Genomic DNA, 23,643 nt, shown 5'->3' with positions numbered 1-23,643 from the left:
GAGTCTGAAACACCTCTAGTCCATATCAAAGCATCTCGGGCCTCCTAGAAAAGTCTTGGAAGAAAAACATGGCAAGGCACGGAGAAGTCTCATAATAGCGCCAAAACGGGAACAATTGAAGGCTATATCCACGTATTCGGGAACTCCCGGGGTCTGAGAAATGGTGCAAGGTCATGAAAGGGCTTTTGAAGGCACTAACATGCACTAGAACAGACATACGATGAATCCATTCTGAGGCAAAGCGAGGGTAGTGCAAATAGAGCCAAAGGGAGTCATACGTGGAAAATAGACGAGATTTGAAGAACTCGATCGCGAGGTCCGTCCTAAGGCATTAGAAAACCCAAGGAAGATATGTGATGGAGATGACAAACATCACCAGGCTCGGAGTGTCATCTCCAGGCTCGGAGATGCCTGAAAACATCCCCAAAATGAAAATAAAAGCTAAACTAACGCTTTCAAGCACTCCTGGATACTCAAAAACAGAGCCAATGGCATCCCCCTGGGGCCATGTGACAACCTTTTAAAACACTCGCGTACCTTAAAATGGGCACACGATAACTTCTAGAGTAATCTCGAGGTATAGCGAGGGTTGTGCTAATTAAGCTAACAGGAGATATACGTGGGAGACAAAGAGTTCAAAGCATCCATGGGTCATCCCAAGTTCTCAAAATGCCCCTGATGAAAAACGATAATTTCCAAAAACAGATAAACAGAAGGCTACTAACATTAAGTTTTTTACAATCCCTAAATTAAACGACCTGATTAACTAACCATTAACCTAAGTATAATGGCAAGAAAGGGGTCATTCTTACACAAGTACTAAGGGTAACCACTGAATATGTTAATTATAATAAGCTAGGCGAGGATATAGTTAAGAGATTATTCAATTATCAACTAAAAACTATTAAATAAAAGGAATTATGGTAGGGGAATTCACCAATTATTTCAATTATAAAAATAATTAGGCAAATAAGAGGGTTGTTGTAACACCCCCAAATTACTCACTTTAAAATAAATAATATTTGATTAATTTAGGAGTACTACCGCCACATGACTAACACGCTTTCGGCAACCAACTACTAACCAAATAACTTACAGTGGAAGACTTTAACCAGAATAATAACTTCTTATTATTAAAATTAAATATTATCTCAAAATCAAAATAAATAAAATGCTCTAATCTAGGTGAAGATCCCCTTCCTAGTATGCTCCCATGCACATCAAAAATTCACCTGCAAAACTGCTTACCAAAGGTAAGCAAGGCAAAGCCAAATAGGAAAAAGGAAATGTGCGTCAGTATAAAACCGAGTAAGAAATGTACTAGATAAGTAACGCATTTGTTAGTTCTTAACAATTTATATTTCGAAAACTCCATCACTAATAATTCAAGAATAACTCTTTAAGAACAAACACTTTCCAAATAACTTGGATTAAAAATAATCTTGCACTAGTAGAATAATAGCTTATTGTTGCGGTCAGTAAGTGGTCTATTGAGGCGGTTTTGGCCGCGCAACAATTAAGGGCGCAACAATAGGTAATTAACCTATTGTTGCGGTTTTTGACCGCATCAATAGGCTGATATATTGCTGCACTTTTGCCCAGGAACCGCAACAATATATTGTAATTTTTTTAAAATTATTTGTACATGCATGTTCCATCCAACCTCCTCATACAGCAAGCAGAATTCAGTATTTGCTACAATATTTTCTGTATAAATTTTGGCAGAGCTCCGTTTGTAAATTGGATAAACCCTATAATTGGGAATTAACTTGTACAATATTATATGCAACATCCATCATCTAATCTTCCTAAACAACCAACATCCACCAAAATTCATCCATAATCCAAAAAAATTATCCAACAACCAACAAACAACATCCATCATCCTCTATCAACTAATTTTCCTCCAACATCCATCATCCAATATCCAAGTTCAACAAGAAATAAATACGATTCAAAATTCAACATAGATATCATGCGAATCAACCATATTATATATATATATATATATATATATATATATATATATATATATATATATATATATATATATATATATATATATATATATATATATATATATATATATATATATATATATATATATAACGAAATCCAAGTCAATACGATAATAATTGGTTTCTATGAGTTGCACTAAATTATATTCGTTGTAAAGATAGAGAAACAAAGGAAATTAACATAAACTAACCTACGCAATGCAATTATCAATGAAGTATCTTGCCCACTTATTTTTCACCTCATTGATTTGATCTTCCGTATAAGGATCAGAGGTAAAGGAACGAGAAATCTGAAAAGAATTAACCAAAGTTAGCTTGAAATAGTTAAATAATATATGAAATGAATTGTAGGTGAACAAATACTTATGTCATCGAAATCTTCTGAACCAGAATATAAATTGAGTACGTCAAAAATGTTATGCATGACAAAAAAAAATCGCACTCCTCGCCTTCTTGTTGTTGTGGACATTTTATCAAAAGTTTTAAGAAATTAAGGAAATTTATCGTATAATGAGAGTAACATAGGCTTCTAATTGAATAAAATAAGTATATTATACCTCAACACACTTCCAAAGAGATTCACTTTAAAACAAAGTGTAATTTTCCACCTTAAATGAGTCTAGAGCTGATCGAGGTTGATTCAGTCGAAAAATGCTAGGGCTTGGGCCGGATTTTAATTTTTTCAGGACTGGTTTTGGACACCTCATATCACAATTTTTAGCTTAAAATTTTGATGGCTCAATTTTGGCCCGAGAGCCCCCTATATTTGGCCCAAAATAGTGGGTTGTGGGCACAGGCCCAAATCTTGGATGTCCCGACATAGTGGGCTAAATTTTTTGGATGCAGCTTGAACTCGGCCCAACACGACATTTGATCACGTTTGAAATGAGTCACTTCTTTAATAGATAACTTTTTACCTTTAAAGAATCACTTCAATATAATTACCTATTTAAAAACAAAATTACCCTTATCTTAGAAAATAATCTATTATACAACCCATCTCATCTAAGAATTTGGGAAGAACAAATAATACTAATTAGTTGACACTTGACAGAGAATCAAATATTAAGGGGACCTCACCTCATCTTATGAAATAGTGCTATGAAATTCTGGATCAAAATCTATTTGAATTCATGAAATGCTTATGATGTAGTTGTTTGGGAGTACAACTGTTAGTGCCGAGATTAGCGGGTTACATAGATAGTAGCTTTTCTTCCACCAAAGTAGATTATTCAACTTTAGTTGTTTCCTCCCACCCGAACTAATCTGATGACTGGTGCCTGGTGGGGTTTATATTGGCTAACGAACAAAGCATAGTCCCATTTTCTGGTCAACCAAACTGCAACATGGGCCCTCCATTTAGAGTGTAAAAATGTAAAATACTTCTCATTTTCTTTCTTTATACAGGCTCCCTTAGTTTTTAAATGTAGTCAGATTTTGCTAATGCATGTAGTTAATGTATTTTATTTCAGTTAAGCATATATGTATTATTTTTTTCTCTTTCTCTTTCATCTCTTTTCTTCTTGGCCTCAATGGTAAATCTTTGTAGGGTTTTCGGTGCCTAATCCCAAAAACTCTTTTAATTGACTCATGAAAAGGGACATACCTATACCTCATCATTAAGATGGTGTCTATTCTAGTGTGTTCAAATCCTTTTTTTGTTCGTCTGATAAAGAAGGAAGATCTAACAATCTCTATTCTTTGTAAAAATCTAGAAGACCACGATAGTATTTTCACTCAAACGACTATTCATCAGCGCAATTTAAGTCGAACCAGAGCGAAATCACGTATTGTATTGCGTCGGGTGAATTTTTTTATTAAGGATACTTTTAATTGAATCTACTATGTATCTAGTTATACGGTGTCAATGTTATGTACTTGTGTTGGATTTTTCGATTTTTCAGAAATTGATTGTAAGTATCGTTTGACTATCCTTTATGAATGAAATCCTTTTTTTTCCTGTCAAAAAACAAAAAGAGAAGAACCTTAACTTTTGATTTTTGGACCATTAGAGACCTTATTTGGGTGTAGATGGAAGAGTATCCCATAATAGAATTACTAACTTAAATTACATTGTAAAGCAAAATGACTATAACTTATCATGAGTCATGAGAAGGGACATACCTATAGGTCTCTTTGTATGTCCATAGGCTCATCACATTTAAACTCCAATCCGACTTATTAGGTTTCACTACATTCTTTAAGATGAACTTGATATACCTAATAAACACTTCAACATGTCCATGAGTTTGAGGATGATAGTCATATGATACTTATCAAACAAAGCAAAAATAATTCGATATTGCTTCAGGTTTTTCAATAATTAAAGACGTGACTCCCAGCGAAATTCACCATAGTTTAAGATCATCAGCTTTAGTTGTCTTTAGCCTCTAACCAGCTAGATACAAAATTGATGACCATATGCTTGTAAAATTGGCCAAAGGGGACGAGTTAGACCTATGTAATGAATAACCCTAGGAACAAAAATATGTACAAAGTGATTTTGCAAGTGTTTTGCTTCATACTAGATAAGCTGTCAGTTCGTTCACATTGTTAACAAGTCCAAACATATATATTTTTTTTAAAAAAAAATAGTAAAAAGAGTTCTCTTGGCTGCCCTCGTATAGGCCCCCTAGTCCATATATATGCATCTTAAGAAAGGGATAGTATAAATGTCTTATACGATCTTCCCTATTGTCAGGGTCGTATTTGGACACGAACGAGAGGGGTATGGGCCCAGGCCCCAATATACAAAGCCTGAGTTAATAAAGGCTAAAGAGAGAAAAGGAAAAGTTTAAAAAAAATTAGAAAAACACCACCACACTGCCGACTGTTGAGAATAGTGTTGAATCTACAACCTTATTCAATCCAATTCTTTCCAATTTTTGGCAGTTTTCATACTTATTCAATTCTCCCGCTTCTTTTCTAATTTAATTCTGAAACTTGTTTTCCATTTTGTTCTACAATTACAATCCAGTTGCAAATTTTTTAAAATCTACAAACAACTTGACGATGATTTGTCTTATGAACGATCTTCTCAAATGTTCAAATGCCAACGGGATTAAAAGCTTCACATTTATCTAAAGACTCCTTCTAATGTGCTTCACATCTCATACTCATTAATTTTCCTCTTTCTTATGTTATTTTTCTCATCCTTTACTTTGAAATTTTGGTTCCTTAGTTGTTTTTTCACTGGTTTGATATTCCAATAACTCAACTGTTCAAGAAGATTCTAGCAATTACACCAGAATATTCGGGTGATTTCACTAAAAGTTGTACGAAATTTGATACTTTTTATCATATTGACTTTTAAGGCAACAAAAAGTGTCATTTATAATAATTTTTTTTAATCATTACATACTCTAGAAATTGAATTTTTTTATCGACTACTAACTAGGACCTCATTTTTTAGTTCGTCCATGGGCCACTGTTAATTCCAAAACGGGCCTGCTTATCGTATGCACATATTTGTTTTTATACACCTCCTAGAAAACATCATTTTCATGGATTTGTGTGGACACTTATATTCAAGACAATCTTAATTTATATATCTTCCATTATGGGACTTGGGTTGACACCCCCAACAAAAAGGAACATTAAACTAACAAATTTTTCACCAGACACCTTTAAAAATGTTTAAAGAAATGCATGAGACATCCCTTCATTTTCAAAAGTTCATCGGGTGCCTCTTAGGTTTGCATAAATATACTAAACACCTTCTATAACTTTGAGTGTTGATTCTATTAATTACTCATAATCAGTTGACCCCCATCCTAATTCTCCAATATACCACCCTATGTCCAAAATAATCCTTTAAAAGTAAAAAAAAAAAGAGGTACTTTAACTAGGGATGACAATGGATCGGAGATGGGTCGGGTTGAACTCCACCTGCCCCATCACCCGCGACCCAAAACTCCATCCACACCATCCATCACCCGCCAAAACTTTCACTCATATCCACTCCACCCATTATTTACTTAAAAAATTAAGTATTTTTTGTAAATACCTTAAATGACAAGTGTCAATAAAAAACAATTTTGTATATTATATTATATTATATTATATTATATATATATATATATATATATATATCACCCTCCCCATCCATCCATCCATTAATATAAACATCCATCCGCCCATATATAATTGCCATCTCTAACTTTGACCACTATTAAAGTTATAATGACCACTGAATAAGACATTTTGTATTACTATAAAAGTATTTCCTCCGTTTCGAATTACTCACTACTCTTTGAGAATTCCACTATTCATCAATGAGGTTTAAACATGCATTATTTACTATTAGATAAAATCAAATATTATAATGTAATATATTTTGGATTCGTCTCAATGTATATTTTCATAAAATCAAATTTTTATACTATACTCTAATATATAATTAAAGATATTAATAGCCAAAGTAGTACATCAGCAAGCGTTGAAAGTCAAGGTGTATCGAGTAATGTGAAATGAGGAATTATATTTTTGGTATAGATCCTTCAAGGTAACAAAATTAAATAAACATTTGTTATTTAATTAAGAGTCTCTAGTACATTATAGGCAAACCTGAGGGGTATCTGGTGAATAATTGAAAACGAGGAGCTACTTATGCATTTCGTAAAATCTCAGTGGTGCTTGGTAAAAAATCCGTCAAACTAATTACAGTCACATGGAAAAGTAGACTTTAAAAATCTTAAATTTACAAATCTCTTAGGTCTCATTCTTTTAAGCTGAACTGAATATAACATAACATGACTGAAACAAGCTGATGAATTGAAGTAAAACTGTTTCATAAAAATAGCTAAATTGAACTGAAAAGAACAGTACATTAACGTTAGCTTCTAAACCATCAAAAGAAACAACCCAAAATGTTATTCCCTCCATTTCTTTTTAATCTACCCACTTCCCTTTTTAGTCCATTTCATTTTAATCTACACATTGTTGTTTTTTTCTATTTTTGGTAACATATCACATCTACTTTCTCCTCATTTTCCACCCATGTCATTCACTTTTTAATATTTTAACTCACTCTTCAATTTCTCTCTCTACCTTTTTTCAGTTTATCTCTCATACTTTTATACTTCCTTATCGATTCTCCCCTAAAATGAAGTAAGTAAATTAAAATGAAACCGAGGGAGTATACTCAGTATAGTATTAGTGCATTAGCATTGTTTAAAGTTATAAGTAGCATGGAGTAGTCAAAGTATGAAAGTGGCGAAAACCATGGTAGCTAGCGCCGTTCAATGCTTACCCCATTAAACAAAAACAAAACCCCCCATATTTGCAGCTTTCCCTCTTCCTCCCCTCACTAATCACTCCATTTATATTACATTACTCCTAATACTCTTACATTCATACAAGAATCAACATCCTCTCTTTCTCTTCCACTTTCTCTTTCTCTTCAAATCCTTAACCTTTATTTCTTTTTAATTCTTCCCCATTTTACTTTCATCATCATTTTCCTCTTTTTCCTTTGTTTTTACAAACAAAACACACACTTTATTTTATATTCTCCAGTACACATACTGGCCCCAGTTTAGCAACCAAAAGCACAACCCCAAAAAAATAAAAATCAAAAAAATTCACATTCTCCAATTTGCTTCACTCAAACGGCATTCTCTTCTCTTTCACACTCCCTCACTATCCACTCTCTTTCACACACTTTCTCTCTCCTCTCCTCCCTTCTTCTTCTTCTTCATCTTCTTCTTCTTTTCTCACTCAACCAAACAAACAAACAAAACTCAAACTCAACTAAAAAAATATGCATCATTTCCTCACAAAATCCCACATTTCTTCCATACTCTAAAACCCCATAAAAATCAAACTATTGTATAATTTTGGGGTTTTTATTTTCTTAAAAAAAAAGAAAAAGAAAAAAGAGAAGAAAAAATGGAAAAAAAACAGGGGTTTTTCTCAGCATTAAAAGAAGAAGTAGTAAGAGGATTATCACCAGGTAAATCAAGAGCTAAAAGTCCAGCAAGAAATATGTCCCCCATGACAGGATTACTTCGACGGCGTAAAAACCACCACCACGTGGCAATACCTGAAGTGTTGATTGCAAGATCCGGTAGTTTAAGACCACCTGAGATGTTATCTCCGTTAAGAGAAGGACCTGACCAGTGCGGTGCACGTGATGAGAGAGAAGATACTGGGTGGGCCCATTGGATGAAACGTAACCCTTCAGTTTCTGCCTCTGCATCTTCTTCTTCATCTTCTGCTGCCTGTAAAAGGTCCGATCTAAGATTATTACTTGGTGTCTTGGGTGCGCCTCTTGCACCCGTGCACGTTAGTGCTTCTGACCCACTTCCTCATCTCAGTATTAAGGATACGCCCATTGTTAGTACCTCTTGTCTCTTTCACTCTTTTTTTTTTCCATTTTTTATCATCATTATTAGTATTTTAATTATTGTTATTATTATTATTGGAATTTATTTTTTGTGGTTGGCTTTTTTTTTTTTTTTTTTATCTTTTGGGGTTTTAAGGGTTCTGATCTGTTTGTTTTTTCTTTGTAAGATATTGCTGTAATTATAGGAGTTTTGAGTCCATTAAAAATAGTTTTATATTTTTTTGTTTTTGTTTTTGTTATAGAAGAAGAAAAAAAGAGTGATAATGTCATGAAAATGAAGTAATTACATGAAAGTAAAGGCTACTAGTCTATCAGGGGTAAATGTAGAAGAGAGAAGCGTTTCATTTATTTCATAACGGAGGAAGTATGTATTTTTTTTTGATCCATATGAGTCACGAAGGCAGTATAAAGAAGGAAAGGGGGGTTCGGACCTGCGACCTATTGTTCACAGTATTTCAATCTTAACCATTAGGCCAAGGCATCCTCCTTGCAAAGGAAGTATGTATGTCTATATGGTTAGAGATTTACAAGAACATGTAGTGAAGTGAGGTAGTAGTACTTTAGTTGAAGGATGAGTAGTTTAAATTTTAAGATTTGTTGTTGTTGTTGATTGTTTATTATACCGTTGGAAAATGTTTAAACATAGAGTATGGGAAATAATAGTTCCTTGGACCTTGAGATTAGTGGTGTAAATTGGTGGGTTATTTGTCAACATCTGAACTTGGATATGTTGAAGGAAGAAAAGGGGGGACTAATGTTTTGTATTGTTTCTCTTGGTGTTATCTACCACTGGATTGGATTAGGTTATGGACTATATTTTTTGCAACTTGGTGAGCTCTTTTTGAGGGGGGTTACCTGGGAATTGCTTTGAATTTTGGCGTTAGTAGGTGTAAAAACATGACCTTGTTTTTGCTATTTTTTTTGAATAAAAGAAAGGGTATTTAGGTTTTTGTACCACCTAATTAGCTGAGATTAGATTTGAGTAAGACTTTAAACTCTTTGAGGTTAGGTGAGGGATCTTTTTCCACATTTAGGTACATTGCTTCATAGATTCTAGTTTAGGTAACTCGACATGCAATAAGCATTTTTTGGGTTTGATTTCTTGCTTGTTCATGAATCAATCTATGTGTTTGAGTATTGCCTTTTTCCTCATTTATTGTTTGATTATGTATTTGGTACTCTTGTAAGTGACCACCGGAGATAAAATCCTGACTTATTAGGCGAACTATATTAATGGGATGAAGGCTTTGACGTTGTTGGTACTGATGTTTTTGTAGTATTTTTTTTGTATGCCTTGTGTAGATTGAGACCTTTGTTCACCTTTCTCTGCATGTGAATTTGTAGATTTTGCTTCTTCTTTGTGTCCCCATAGACTTTAGTACTTGAGCCTCATTATGTCCTATAGATGATTTTGGAGTATATGACTAATATGAGTATATATGTAGGAATCCCATGTGATTCTATTATCACCGAATAGACATTTCCATATTTACAACTTATGGTCTTAACTCTTAAATGTACACTGATATTGCCACGACACGAGTCAAGATGTTTGGTGAAGTGTAGTTATCTTGGCTTTTGAACATGATTCTTCAAGTTGAAGATGAATTTTGTTCATTCTTTAGGGGCCTCTTTTTTTCGTTTATTTTGTTTTATTAAGGGGTTTAATTCCATCTGTTTAAGAATGTCAAAGGTCTTTGTTTATAATCCGACAAAACTTTGCAGGAAACTTCTTCTGCACAGTATATCTTGCAACAATACACGGCTGCTTCTGGAGGGTTGAAGCTCCAAAACTCTATTCATAATGCATATGCCATGGGGAAGTTGAAGATGCTAGCTTCTGATCTTGAGACCCCCAATAAGGTTATCAAGAACCGTAATTCCTCCAAGTCTGCAGAGTCTGGTGGGTTTGTGTTATGGCAGATGAATCCTGATATGTGGTATGTTGAGCTTGCACTTGGTGGTAGCAAGGTTCACGCTGGTTGCAATGGGAAGTTAGTTTGGAGGCACACCCCTTGGCTCGGTGCACATGCTGCTAAGGGTCCGGTTAGACCCCTTCGCCGTGCACTACAGGTCAGTGTACCGCTATCTCGTCTTCTTTTAATTATGACTCCTATAAGATAATGAGATCAATGTGGTGCTTGTGTCAGCTAGCTATATGTGCTTGGGCTCAAAATTTTAAAGGGGTGTCTCTCTGAATCTTTAGACTTGTTTCAATTTACAGGGCCTTGATCCAAGAACCACTGCTGCAATGTTTGCGAATGCAAGATGCATTGGCGAAAAGAAGATTAATGGAGAAGATTGCTTCATCCTTAAACTGTGTGCTGATCCCAAGACGTTGAAGGCCAGGAGTGAAGGACCAGCTGAAATTATACGCCATGTTTTATTTGGTTACTTCAGTCAGAAGACCGGGCTTCTTGTGCACATAGAAGATTCTCATTTGACCCGCATTCAGTCTAACGGAGGAGATGCTGTATATTGGGAGACAACAATCAATTCATGTCTTGATGATTACAGACCCGTTGAAGGCATTATGATTGCTCATTCAGGGCGTTCGGTGGTAACCCTTTTCCGATTCGGGGAAACAGCAATGAGCCACACAAAGACCAGGATGGAAGAAGCTTGGACAATCGAAGAAGTAGCTTTCAACGTCCCAGGCTTATCAATTGACTGTTTTATCCCTCCAGCAGAGATTAGATATAGTTCTGTTGGTGACTCATGTGAGCTCCCGCATGGCGACAGGCTGAAGACTATGTCAGCAACAGCAGCAGCATATCGTGCCAAAGTTGCTTCAATGGACAGATCATATGAGAGCAATAGGAACAACATGTCTTGGCCGATTGACGATATGCATGTTGATCATTGATGATGGAGGGTTAACTCTGGAATTCTCCATACAGGTAGTAGACAGGATAGCTAGAATGGTAGAAGATAGAATTTTTTAAGGTTAAGGTTGGGTGTGTAGGAGCATTTCTTCTCTTCAGCAGAAATTTTCCATTGGATTCTTTTGTCTCATTGAATCTGTAAATAGAGCACAGTGATTCACAAGAGGGCCTTTATACAAAAAGGGCAGGGTGAGTTTTCACAGTGCAAATTTTAATTTTACTGCGAGGTTTGGGTTGAGGAGGGTCTCTTGTGGATCTTGAATCTAATGGATTCTGCGATTTAGTACTTCCCTTTAATTAATTGATGGTATCTCAAGATCATCCATCTTCTATAATCTTTGTAAAATTACTTTCATCTGCTGACCCATCAACTGATGATGAGATAGATATCTTCTGATTATCTTGTACATTGGACTGACATCCCTAGTTGCTTTCATTTTCCAACTCTTTAAATTTTGGTTTTGATGTACTTCCTTTGTTTTTTTTATATGTTACACTTTGACATTTACACTATTCACAAACTTTACTTTGACAATCGTTCGTGATTTATTCGTAAATAAAAATAGTCATATAGGATCTAGTTAGATTCGTCTTAATATGTATTTTTTATAATATTTACAAATACAAAATTAGAAATATATGTTCTTAAAATTTTGCATTGACATACGTGAAAAGAAAAAGGGAGGGAGTATGTAAATTTTGAAGGTTAACTATAACTATTGAAAAGATCCAATGGGAGCTCAAGTGGTAGGAGCTTTTACCTTTCAACCATCAAGTTGGGTGTTCGGTCTTTATTGCCCTTAACTATAGTTGCAGATTTATTATGGTTTTCATTTTTGGGTAAATTTCTTGATTCCTAGTCTGAATTGCTGAAGTACTCTCTAAATACAGGACAATCATACTTATACTTTTTTTTTTTTTTTTTTTACATGTTACAATTTAACTTTTTATACTATTTACAAATTTCACTTTGACCATTGTTTGTGATTTATATATGAATAAAAATTTAGTCATGTGAGATTTTGTTAGATTCGGCTTAATATGTATTTTTTTGATATGTACTTTTTATAATTTTTACAAATACAAAATTAGAGATATATTTTCCATTGCCATTCGTAAAAAGTGAAAGTGTAACATGTAAAAAAAAAAACGAAGGAAGTATGTCATTCTATGGGTTGTATATAAGAAGAAAAAAGTGAGAATACTACGTAATGATTAAACATTAATAATAACCATCTCTTAATGTCCTAAACAAATACTCCAGTATCATTTTTAGAAGACTATATTTAATGGTTATTGTTAATTCTTGAAATTGCATATATCAAACTCTTGATTAATGCTAAAATATAGTATGAATTTATATATACCTGACAAAATAACAAATTGATTTGTACAATCAATACTTATTTATCATCATTTTATCATTAAATCTTAGGCCCTGTTTGGCAATAGCGTTTTAGGTAACGGATAGCGGTTGGACAAGGCCAAAATGCTACTTAAGAAAATCACGAGTGTTTGGTAAGGTTGTAGTTGTAGTAGCGGGTAGCGGTTGGAGTAGATTATAGGTAGCGGTTGTAGAACGTTAATACAAGTAACGTTTGAGATTTATAGGTAGCGGTTAGCGAATAAACACTATATAATGAATGTCATTTAGGGCATGTTTGGCAAAACTAGCGGTTCTAGTAGCTGTTAGCGGTTCTAGTAGATGTATCTATTGGGGATAGCTGCTAGCTGTCTACTAGTAGCTGTTAGCGATCAGCGATTAATTTAGTTGTTTAATTAGAAGTGTTTGGCAAAAGTAGTTGTTGGAATTGTAAAAGATAAAAAAATATTGGTTAATAATTCTACCTTATGCTATTATGAAGGGTTTATTTGCTAGACCGCTACCTCTAAATCTCAAACGTTACTTGTGGTAACGTTCCACAACCGCTACTCATAATCTACTTCAACTGCTACCCGCTACTACAACCACTACCTTATCAAACACTCATAATTTTCGTAACTAGCGTTTCAATCTTGCCCAACCACTAACCACTATCTTAAACGCTAGTGCCAAACAGGGCTTTATTGTATCTTCCAATCTCAACAACTACTTTTGCCAAATACTCCTTATTAAACAATTACTTTAAACGCTAATCTCTAACAATTACTAGTAGACCGCTAGCAGCTATCCCAACAGCTACAACTACTGCAACAACTAACATCTACTAGAACCGCTAATTTTGCTAAATAGACCCTTACACATAAAAATATCCTACATATGTATACTTCATGTTTAATCTCTGACGAACTATAAATGTGGCATAACACTTTAAAAGGGAAATGGAAATTAGAATAAGAAGAAGACAAAGTGGAGTGAAATGTGAAATGTGAAATGTGAAATGTGAAATGGAGGGTAATTAAAGTAAATGGTGAGATTAAGCTTTACCTGAAGGAAACGCAAGTGTAACGGTCCAAGTATTAAATGGAAGATCAGAAAGAACATATTATTGATTCGTAGGAATTCTTCAGATCACACTTCACACCCATGTGTGCTTATTAAATTCCATCTTTTTGGGTTTTGGGTTTTATTTATCACTTTATTATTATTTTATTATTATGATGATGGCATCTTTGATGGGAGAAGGTGCTTTAAAGTTGGAAAGAAGAAAAAAGTCAGCACGCATTTTACAGCATGTAAAATATTGGTCTCCTTTGAATGAGACTGGTCCTCAAACATGGGGCATCTTACCATAATTACTAATTAGCATTGAGCCTTGTGTTCATGTACCATTCATTTCATGCAATAATTCATCATTTTATGGTTTTCATGTACTATAACTATAAGCCAATCTTTGGGCCCAACTAGAGATTAACTGGATTGGTCCAAATTGGGTGGGTTGAGCCAATAGACTATATTAGAAAAGCATGGAAGTTGTAAATTATCAAGACCATAAAGTTAGAGGTGATCATTTTGGCCCGGCCCATTTTTGGGCCGGGTTTTGGGCAGAATTTTTCGGCCCGCGGGCCGGCCCGGGCCCGGCCCGGTCGTTTTTTTTGTTTTTGGGCGGGCTTTGGGCAAGCTAAAGATGACTTTTTAGTCTATTTTTTTGCCCGGCCCATTTTGGCCCGCAAAAGCCCGCTAAGCCCGGCCCGAAATAGCGGGCTTTGGACACAAAAATTCGGCCCGAATTTAGGCCCGGCCCGGCCAATAGGCAAATTTTTTTGACCGCGGCTCGGCCCGAACCCGGCCCGGCCCATGATCACCTCTACATAAAGTTCAAGCATCAAAGCATTAATGCAATTCAAACTTAAGAAAGAGTTTGGCCAAGTTAAGCAGCCTATGTTGATTACTATTGTATTTTGAAGTGGGTTCTTTTTCTCACACGTGAAGTTCTCACACTTTGCTAAAGAAAATGGCTTTAGAAATGAAGTTAAAAGAGACATCTATACAAATATATTAAAAGGCGTGTGAAAATAAGAAACTATGCCACGTGGCGCTTTTCCTAGGGAGTTTTAGTTCATGTAATCCATGTACAATAAAAAAATTAAGAAATTACATAGTATAGAGTTTAATCCTGAGACCTCGAGTACATATACTAAAGTTCTAACCACTAGGCTAAGTTGTATTTAGTGTTATTATCATAAAGTATTATATTAATATATGAAATTTTTTCTTACCTGGGGCATAGCCCGGGTCACATACATGGCGCTATCCCTTAGAGTGCTTATTTATGAAAACACACATACAATAAAAAAAAAAATAGAAAATACATCTTATAAGATTTGAGCCCATGACCTCAAGCTTGTACATTAAAGCTTTAACCACCAAATCAAGTAATGTTTGATGTTATATTTATAAAGTAAAATGTTAACAAATAAATATTATAATTACCTTGAACATAGCGCGGGCCTAAAAACTATTTAATGTCTTATTAGTCGTTTCTTATTTGATCACCACTAAGTTGTAAAATGGGTATATTTCATCATCTAGGTTATACATAACATAGAATTAAATCACTAACTTGCAAGCCAATAGAGAGTCTCTTGACAGGCTAAACCACAAGATGACACTAATAGCAATTAGGGTTTTTATGGTTAAACTAATATGGAATTGAGTAAAATTCACATTCAATTGTTAATATAGAAATAAGTACAATAAAGATAGTAACAAGAGTAATGGTCTTAATCCACATCAGTCCAGAATGGAATTGATGATCTAATCTCAACTTCAAGGGATGAAGTCAATACTTGATATGGAATTACTGCAATCCAGTCAATTTATACTAGAAAAATGAGAAACGAATTTCTTCTTATTAGGCTCACTTGAATAATATCCTTTTTAATACATGTTACAACTAATGTCCAAGGAGACAAAGCACAAAGAAAATTTAGAACGAGCTTACATAAAAGGAGAAACAAGAGTTGGGATGGCTGTGATGTGAAGAGATCCACTGTCTTTAAAGATGATTTCATCGCAGCACTGGTGCAAACTTCCTTCCAATGATCACTCTGCAGGATTAACACAGCGTCGCCCGTTTATGTGCACTCACAAGCAGAAGGATGGAGAAACTTAATTCAGCCTGAATTTAGAGAGAACAGTTTTGGAAGAAAAGATAGTGTGTGTGTCTTTCTCTAACTAGATAAGGGGGGCTTAAATATGATAGAGAAGCAAAAGAAAAGGCAAGGAAATATATTGAGAGAGAAAGAAGGCATAACATTATGCGACAAAATCGGTAAGAAATGATTTGCCATTACAAATTGATTTCAAGAATCCCACAGTGAATGCGTGTGTGGTTTGACATTCCTACCCCATTACCAAAGAAATCTTAAAGGAGTATGGTGATAAGAAAAAAAGGTAATGAGCTTGTATTCTTTCAATATGGGACTTAAGCATTTCATTAACAAAGGCAACCAAACAAAAACTCTTTGAAGCTACCTAACTTCGAGGCTTTATTTCCAACAATATAAAGTATGTACAATGAATACAAACGATTTGAGATCAATTTTACTCATTGATCAAAGCAATCACGTGGCAAGTCATGAGCGGAGTATCATGAGAAGAGTGGATTAATGGTGTGGTAAAAAGGTAACTTATTGTCAGGGAATTCATTGCATTTATTAATGTGTTAATCCACATGTGAACTTGCTCCATATTAAAGGACGAAAGAGACGATGATAAGCATACAAGTTTGAAGGGCTACTCCTCCTATTATCAATTGGTGACAAAAGATGAAGATTTGCATAATATAGCTTGATGTTTAATTAACCTCCATTAGAGAAGAAGCTTTAGCAATAGAGAAGTTTAGGGAAAAATAAAACGTAAAAGTTTAGAGAGAGAAAAGTTTTGATTGAATTATCTACGAATGACTAAATTAATACAATGAAGCGAGCTATTTATATTACACAATATAGCTAAATACAAGTTGAAATAAGCAAACATAAAATGGGTAGAATAACTAATTTTGTTGATGTGTACAGCCAGGTAAGATCAGTTATGAACTGATTTTATTAGCAGCATTTGAGCATAGCTCAACATCCCCCCTCAAGGTGGAATCTGTAAGCATACCCAGCTTGGATAGAAGTGTACTAAACTGAGACCATGGTAATGCTTTAATAAAAACATTAGCAAAATTGATGTTTGGTAGGAAGATAAGAAAGCTAAAGAAGATTTTTAGTAATGTAGTCCCTCCGTCCCAGAATACTCTTCACACTTTCCTTTTTATCTGTCCCAAAATACTCTTTACACTTCTATTTTGAAATATGAACCACTATTATTTTAATCATTCTACCTTTTAACTATTGGCACACACTATCTCTCCTCCAAATAGAATAATACCACTCTTATTACCTACCAACTCTAACCATGGCCCACATTCTTGCTCCAAATAAAATAATACTACTTTTACTAACTACTAACTCCTATCACATCTACTTTTCAATAAATAATAGTTGATAACCAAACGACAACTTATCATCTAAAACTACGTGCCTTGATAAGTGTCAGGAGTATTTTGGGACGGAAGGAGTAGATAGAAGATTGATTGTAAAAGTGAAGCGTGACAGGTTGTAGATTAGTAATACGTAATTCAATCAACAGCCTTACAATTCATGTGATTTCTGTATCAGCACTAGCCATTGCCCTGTATGCAGCCTCTGAAGAATTCTTTGACACAATTACTTGCTTCTTGGACTTATAAGAAATGGGTGAGTTATCAAGAAGAAGTAAATAATCAAAGATAGACCTTTTGAAATCATTACAAGCTCCCCAATATGAGTCAGAAAAGATTTGAAGCTTCAATTCAGCACTAGCATGTAATATAATACTTTGTCTTGCAATTCCAACCACAAATTTCAAGGTATGATTTAAAGCATATAAATGAGAAGTCCTTGAATCATGTATAAATTGACTCAATACTTGGAGTGTGAAGGAAAGGTCAAGTCTAGTATTTGTGAGGAAGTTTAACTTCCCTACTAGACATATGTAGTTAGCAGGATTATCTAGCTAGTGGTTCACCTTCATTCGTTAATAACTTCAGTTTAAAGGAAGAGGAATGACAGTAGGATGAGAGATATCAAAATGAGCAGGATCAGAAGAAAGAAGTTCTTTGGTAAACTTCTTTTGTATCATTATAATGCCATATGAAGTTCTTGCAACTTCAATGCCTAAAAAATAATGAAGCAATCCCTAATCCTTAATATTAAATGAAGTATGAAGATGATACTTAAGAGATGTTATCCTTATAAAATTAGTGCATGTTAAGAAGTATGTGATCAACATAAACTACTACAAGAGTTAAATGTTGGTCAGTTTGTTTGATGAATAACGAGTAATCATTTTTGGATTGAATGAAGCCTTGATCATGAAGAGCAGCTAGTGACCTAACAAACCATTATTTACTAACATGCTTAAGTCAATACAAAGACTTTCTAAGTCTGCCAACAGAGCCAGGAGAGCAAGATAACCCTTCAAGAACCTTCATATACACCATTTCATGTAAGTCACCATGAAGGGAAGTGTTATTTACACCAAGTTGATATATAGGCCAGCCTTTATTAGAAGCAATTGCTAGGATGCATCTAATAGTAGACATTTTCACAATAAGTGAAAAAGTTTCTTCATAGTCTAAATCATATTGTTGTGTGAAGCCTTTTGCGACAAATCTAGCCTTACACCTTTATAGGGATCCATCAGCCTTTAGTTTAGTTTTATAAACCCATTCACAACCTATGGGTTTCTTCCCTGCTTGGAGAGGAACAATGTTCCAAGTATGTGTGTCTGCAAGAGCTTGTAATTCTTTATTCATGGCTGCAACCTAAATAAGTGACTTAGCAGCTTCTGAATAATGTGTAGGTTTTGTGAAAGAATCAACTTGAGCTATGAGAAGAAATGTGAGATGAAGGTAATTCCGATGAAAGAATGAGATTGCACCAATGAGTAGATGGTAGGGTTGTTGTGCTAAAGTTACAAACATATGATTGAAGATAAGAAGGTTGTTTAGAGGGTCTAAAATATTTTCTAGGTGGAGGAGAGACATAACCCTTTTGGCTAGAAGAGTAGCCTAAAAACACATGATCGTTCAGCTCTAGGATGAAATTTACTTCTGCCTTGTTTGGAAGTAGAAAAAAAACACAAGCAACCAAATACTCTAAGGTGAGAGATGTCTAGTTATTTATTGTGCAATTTAGTATAGGGAGAAATCTGGTTGAGACAAGTCAAACGCATTTTGTTAATGAGATAGGCTGTAACTAAAATGCACTCTCCCCAATAAGAAACATGTAGATTGGATTGAAAGAATAAAGCTCTTAATGTTTGTGTTTTCTCTCCACAACTCCATTTTGGTGTGGAGTGTCAACACAACTACTTTGATGATGAATACCCTTTTGAGCAAAAAAATCTTTTAAGTTTCCCTTCACAAAACTCCTTTGCATTATCTGTTCTAATGCACTGAATTGAAGACTTGAATTGATTGTGCACAAAAGATACTAAATTCTGAAGAATGGAAACAATCTTAGACTTGTATTTCATCATATGAATCCATATACATCTAGTAAAATCATCCACAATAGTCATGAAAAGACTACATTTATTGTAAGTCATAGTTATATATGGCCCCTAAATGTCTACATGTATCATTCGAAATCGACCAATAAATGATATAGAACTAGAAGAAAAAGAAAGCATGTGTTGTCTAGCAGATGGACATACTGGGCAAATGGACTCTATAGCAGCTTGAACTGGCAAAGAAGGCACAAGTTGATGTAAGTCCTATTGACTATCAATCTAGAAATAATAGCAAACAATAATAGAATATCAAATAATAAAGCAGGAAAGAACACACCAGAAATTTTACGTGGAAACCCAAGAACTGGGAGAAAAACCACGAATCTGCACTAGGAATCGATGAATATTCAAGAAAGATTACAAAAAGCACTCCAAGAACTCTCTCTATTGCTTTTTCTCGCTCTAATATGTGTTTAAAGATGAAGAATAATGAATAAACATAATTAGGGCTTATATTTATACCCTCATTAAATGATAAAGAAAAACTGGAAAAATAGGCTTCAAATCTCGACACCCCGCGAGCGCGCTCGACACCCCGCGGGCGGACAGAATGCGACGCTGAAACTGCAGCTCGTCGTGCGGGCGCGGGTGGGCGCGGGATTTCGCGCGCGGGCAAACAGCAAGGCTGCTGTTCCTCATACTCCCGCAGTGCGGTCGCAGGTCTTCAAGCGCGGGTGAGCTGGGCACCCCTCGAGCATCCCTCGACCACCCTTCGAGCCACTCCGAGCCACCCCTCGAGCCACCTACCTTCAACTCCTTCACCGTTTTTTCTTCGACGCAACCTTTCTCCACACCCCATTGAGCCTCATATACTACCATATACCCAACAATCTCCCACTTGGAGATAGGTGTAAGTGAAGAAAACTTCATACCTTCATCATCCTCTCATTCATCTCAACTCCTACACACAACTCCCACTGCAAAAGCAATCTCTAGTCGTGTCTAAACCATGACATACATCAAGCATCCCATGACAACATCTCCTCAACACCAAAGAAAATAACATTGAAGTTTGCACCAACTCCAATACAAAAGACATCAAAGTCTACACCAATTTTGATTCTTAATCACTAACCTCCAAATCATTGCACCATCACTCCATGAACCTACACACCCTCCTACCCCGGAGGTCGGATCACCTTAGAGACAAGTACAACCAAATGAAGCACATTGAAGTCTCATCAAACTTCAATAAAACCAATTACCACCTAAGCCAAAGAAGCTTCTCATTGTTCTATAAGCAAACTCACATTGCTCCCACTGGAACAATACACCCTTTGTTCCACTTAGGATTTCCGGCACATCATGCTTGTGTGCCATCCTTCACCTTGTGCGCTTACTGGTCAATTTGCCACCGGGATACCGCTTCACCACGGTTCTCATCCCTTGGCCCACTATCGATAGTTTTTCGACCAAACGACACCTTACATGAAGTTCTCATCCCAATCCCGGGCCCCTTCACTGTGCTCCCCATGGTGTAAAGTGTTCCAGTCTTGTCCCACGAGCTATGATCATTGCTCCCTTGACAATTTTCCAAGAACCACCATCAAACACAACCTTGTAACCCGATGTAGCAAGTTGGGCTACCGATATCAAGCTTTTCTTCAACCTTGGGATAAACTTGACACTCTTCAACTCCAACGAGCCACCATGATGAGTTTCACACTCACATCACCTTTCCCCATGACTTCCACTGCCTTGCCATCCGCAAGGTAACCTTTTCAAGTTTTCCGGTTTGAAATTCCGAAACAACTCCTTGCATGGTGAGGAATGATGAGAAGAACCCGAATCCAAGACCCATGATCCCAAGCACCCAACCAACTCTTCCTGATCATCCATGCTTACCATCAAAGCATCGGAATCGTACTCCGAAATCAAGTTAGTTGATGCTTCTTCTTCATCATCACTTTCTTGAACCTTCTTCTTCCCTTTCCCATTCTCTTTCCTAGGACAATCTCTCTTTATATGTCCTTCATTACCACACCCCCAACAAGTAACACTACCTCTGCCCTTTGACTTACCCCGGTCCCCCTTTGACTCCGATTTTCCCTGAAAGTTCCTCCCTTTTCCCCTCCCTCTACCTTCTGCATGTATGCTCCAGATGATTCTCCACTCTCCTTCCTTCGAATGCTCTCACTCAAAATCAGATCACGGACAACATCATAAACCAATTTCTCTTTACCAGAGGAATTACTAACAGCAGTTACAACAGTTTCCCAAGCAGTAGGTAAAGAGGAAACAAAATTAGGGCTTTCACTTCATCCTCAAAGGCAATATTAACCGAAGATAACTGACTTATTAATGAATTAAATTCATTAATATGTTCAGCAGCAGAACTACCATTATTCATCTCTAAACCAAACAAACGGCGCATCAGATATACCTTATTCATTGCAGAGGGCTTTTCATACATATCTGACAGTGCTTTGATCAATCCAGCCGTTGTTTTGATATCCTTGACATTGAACGCCACAGTCCGAGCCAATGTCAAACGCACCACCGCTAGTGCCTGTCTGTCCAGTACTTTCCACTTAGCCTCCTCCATCTCAGCAGGCTTTTCAGACAAAGGTTGATACAGATTTTTCTGATATAAGATGTCCTCTATTTGCATCTTCCAATATCCAAAATCTGTCCCATCAAACTTCTCAATTCTAATCTTTGAATCCTCCATTGTTAATTATTCTAGATCTAGACAATAATCAAACCTAGCTCTTGATACCACTTGTAAGTTCTATTGACTATCAATCTAGAAATAATAGCAAACAATAATAGAATATCAAATAATAAAGCAGGAAAGAACACACCAGAAATTTTACGTGGAAACCCAAGAACTGGGAGAAAAACCACGAATCTGCACTAGGAATCGATGAATATTCAAGAAAGATTACAAAAAGCACTCCAAGAACTCTCTCTATTGCTTTTTCTCTCTCTAATATGTGTTTAAAGATGAAGAATAATGAATAAACATAATTAGGGCTTATATTTATACCCTCATTAAATGATAAAGAAAAACCGGAAAAATAGGCTTCAGAACTCGACACCCCGCGGGCGCGCTCGACACCCCGCGGGCGGACAGAATGCGACGCTGAAACTGCAGCTCGTCGTGCGGGCGCGGGTGGGCGCGGAATTTCGCGCACGGGCAAACAACAAGGCTGCTGTTCCTCATACTCCCGCAGTGCGGTCGCAGGTCTTCAAGCGCGGGTGAGCTGGGCACCCCTCGAGCATCCCTCGACCACCCTTCGAGCCACTCCGAGCCACCCCTCGAGCCACCTACCTTCAACTCCTTCACCGTTTTTTCTTCGACGCAACCTTTCTCCACACCCATACACCCCATTGAGCCTCATATACTACCATATACCCAACAGTTGATTGAGTTGTTGAAATGCATGTGACTTAGTCTGTGGTGTATAAGCTTCACTCAAGAACATATTTAGAGAGTGTAGACAACCAATGTGCAGCAATAGAAGCTATGATGTCTTTATCATGTTTTTCAACAACAACAACAAACATTAGAAGAGCATGAAGTAGCAACATACAACTGTACGATAGAGACCATATTCAAGCTTGCCTAGAGGCATTCTCATTAAATGGTCCTGAAGAAAACAAGCATTTGATGTATATATAAATATCATAGGCAAGATCTTTGCATAGTTTAGGAATGAAAATAAGATTATTGAACGTAAATCTAGGACATATAATACTTTTTGTAGCAGAATACCATTAACAGTTGCATTGCCAATATGAGTAACTTGTACTTTACTCCCATCAGAATAGTAATACTATGTTCTCTTGATAAAATAGCCTTATTATAATCGTCAAATAAAGACATACAGCTCAGGTGATCTGTGGCTCCAATGTCAAGAACCTAGTCAGTTTGAAAAGAAGAAAATAAACAAGTTTTACCTTCTAGAAAAGCAGATACATGAATTACTTCTTCAGGATATTCTTCATTTGCATCTGAAGTAGCTAGATTGTAATTATGACGCATCATATCAAGGATTTGTTACATTGATCAAGAGTAAAAGATGATCTGGCAATCTCGGAACCAAAACTAGCTCGAGAAGAACTTTCATTCTCAATGTCAGGAATATTTGCACTGCTACTAGCACCTTGTGAAACAAGAGCATATTTCTTTGGTGGGGCTTGAAATCTTTAGGATAACCATTGAGTTTAAAGCATCTTTCAGTGGAGTGACCAGTGATCTTGCACTGATCACAATAATATGGAAAAATTTTCTTGTTGTTGTTGTTGGAAAACACTTTTCCTTTCTAAGATTGCTTGTTAGGGTGCTGATAAGCATAATTGTGAGGCTTGGCTCTGTGATTGTCATAATATTTCCTTTTGCCAGCA

General features: G+C 35.9%; 1 protein-coding gene and 2 long non-coding RNA genes across 3 annotated transcripts; 1 reads left to right on the top strand and 2 right to left on the bottom strand.

Annotated features, from left to right (window-relative positions):
- Positions 1–1,005: 1,005 nt before the first annotated feature.
- Positions 1,006–2,635, bottom strand: LOC130592063 (uncharacterized). Its single transcript, XR_008970210.1, has 2 exons — positions 2,210–2,635; positions 1,006–1,240 (listed from the first exon to the last, which is right to left on the bottom strand). It is a non-coding gene; the product is annotated as an uncharacterized LOC130592063 (long non-coding RNA).
- A 4,739-nt stretch (positions 2,636–7,374) lies between these two features.
- LOC104902996 (hypothetical protein) lies at positions 7,375–11,656 on the top strand. Its single transcript, XM_010690959.4, has 3 exons — positions 7,375–8,354; positions 10,090–10,437; positions 10,589–11,656. The coding sequence occupies exons 1-3, from the start codon at positions 7,908–7,910 to the stop codon at positions 11,228–11,230; spliced, it is 1,437 nt and encodes a 478-aa protein (XP_010689261.2). The 5' UTR covers positions 7,375–7,907; the 3' UTR covers positions 11,231–11,656.
- A 3,752-nt stretch (positions 11,657–15,408) lies between these two features.
- On the bottom strand, positions 15,409–19,490 carry LOC125494147 (uncharacterized). Its single transcript, XR_007270551.1, has 2 exons — positions 19,438–19,490; positions 15,409–15,811 (listed from the first exon to the last, which is right to left on the bottom strand). It is a non-coding gene; the product is annotated as an uncharacterized LOC125494147 (long non-coding RNA).
- Positions 19,491–23,643: the final 4,153 nt, after the last annotated feature.

The sequence above is a fragment of the Beta vulgaris genome, chromosome 1 (assembly GCF_026745355.1).
Source record: "Beta vulgaris subsp. vulgaris cultivar EL10 chromosome 1, EL10.2, whole genome shotgun sequence".
Classification (NCBI taxonomy): Eukaryota; Viridiplantae; Streptophyta; class Magnoliopsida; order Caryophyllales; family Amaranthaceae; genus Beta; species Beta vulgaris.
This window is presented reverse-complemented; position numbering and strand designations above follow the sequence as displayed.

Excerpts from the sequence above, each read along its gene's own strand:
- LOC104902996 (XM_010690959.4), top strand. The coding sequence starts at position 7,908 with ATGGAAAAAAAACAGGGGTTTTTCTCAGCATTAAAAGAAGAAGTAGTA. Across the intron at positions 8,355-10,089 it reads GTATTAAGGATACGCCCATT|GAAACTTCTTCTGCACAGTA; the intron begins GTTAGTACCTCT and ends AAAACTTTGCAG. Across the intron at positions 10,438-10,588 it reads CCCTTCGCCGTGCACTACAG|GGCCTTGATCCAAGAACCAC; the intron begins GTCAGTGTACCG and ends TTCAATTTACAG.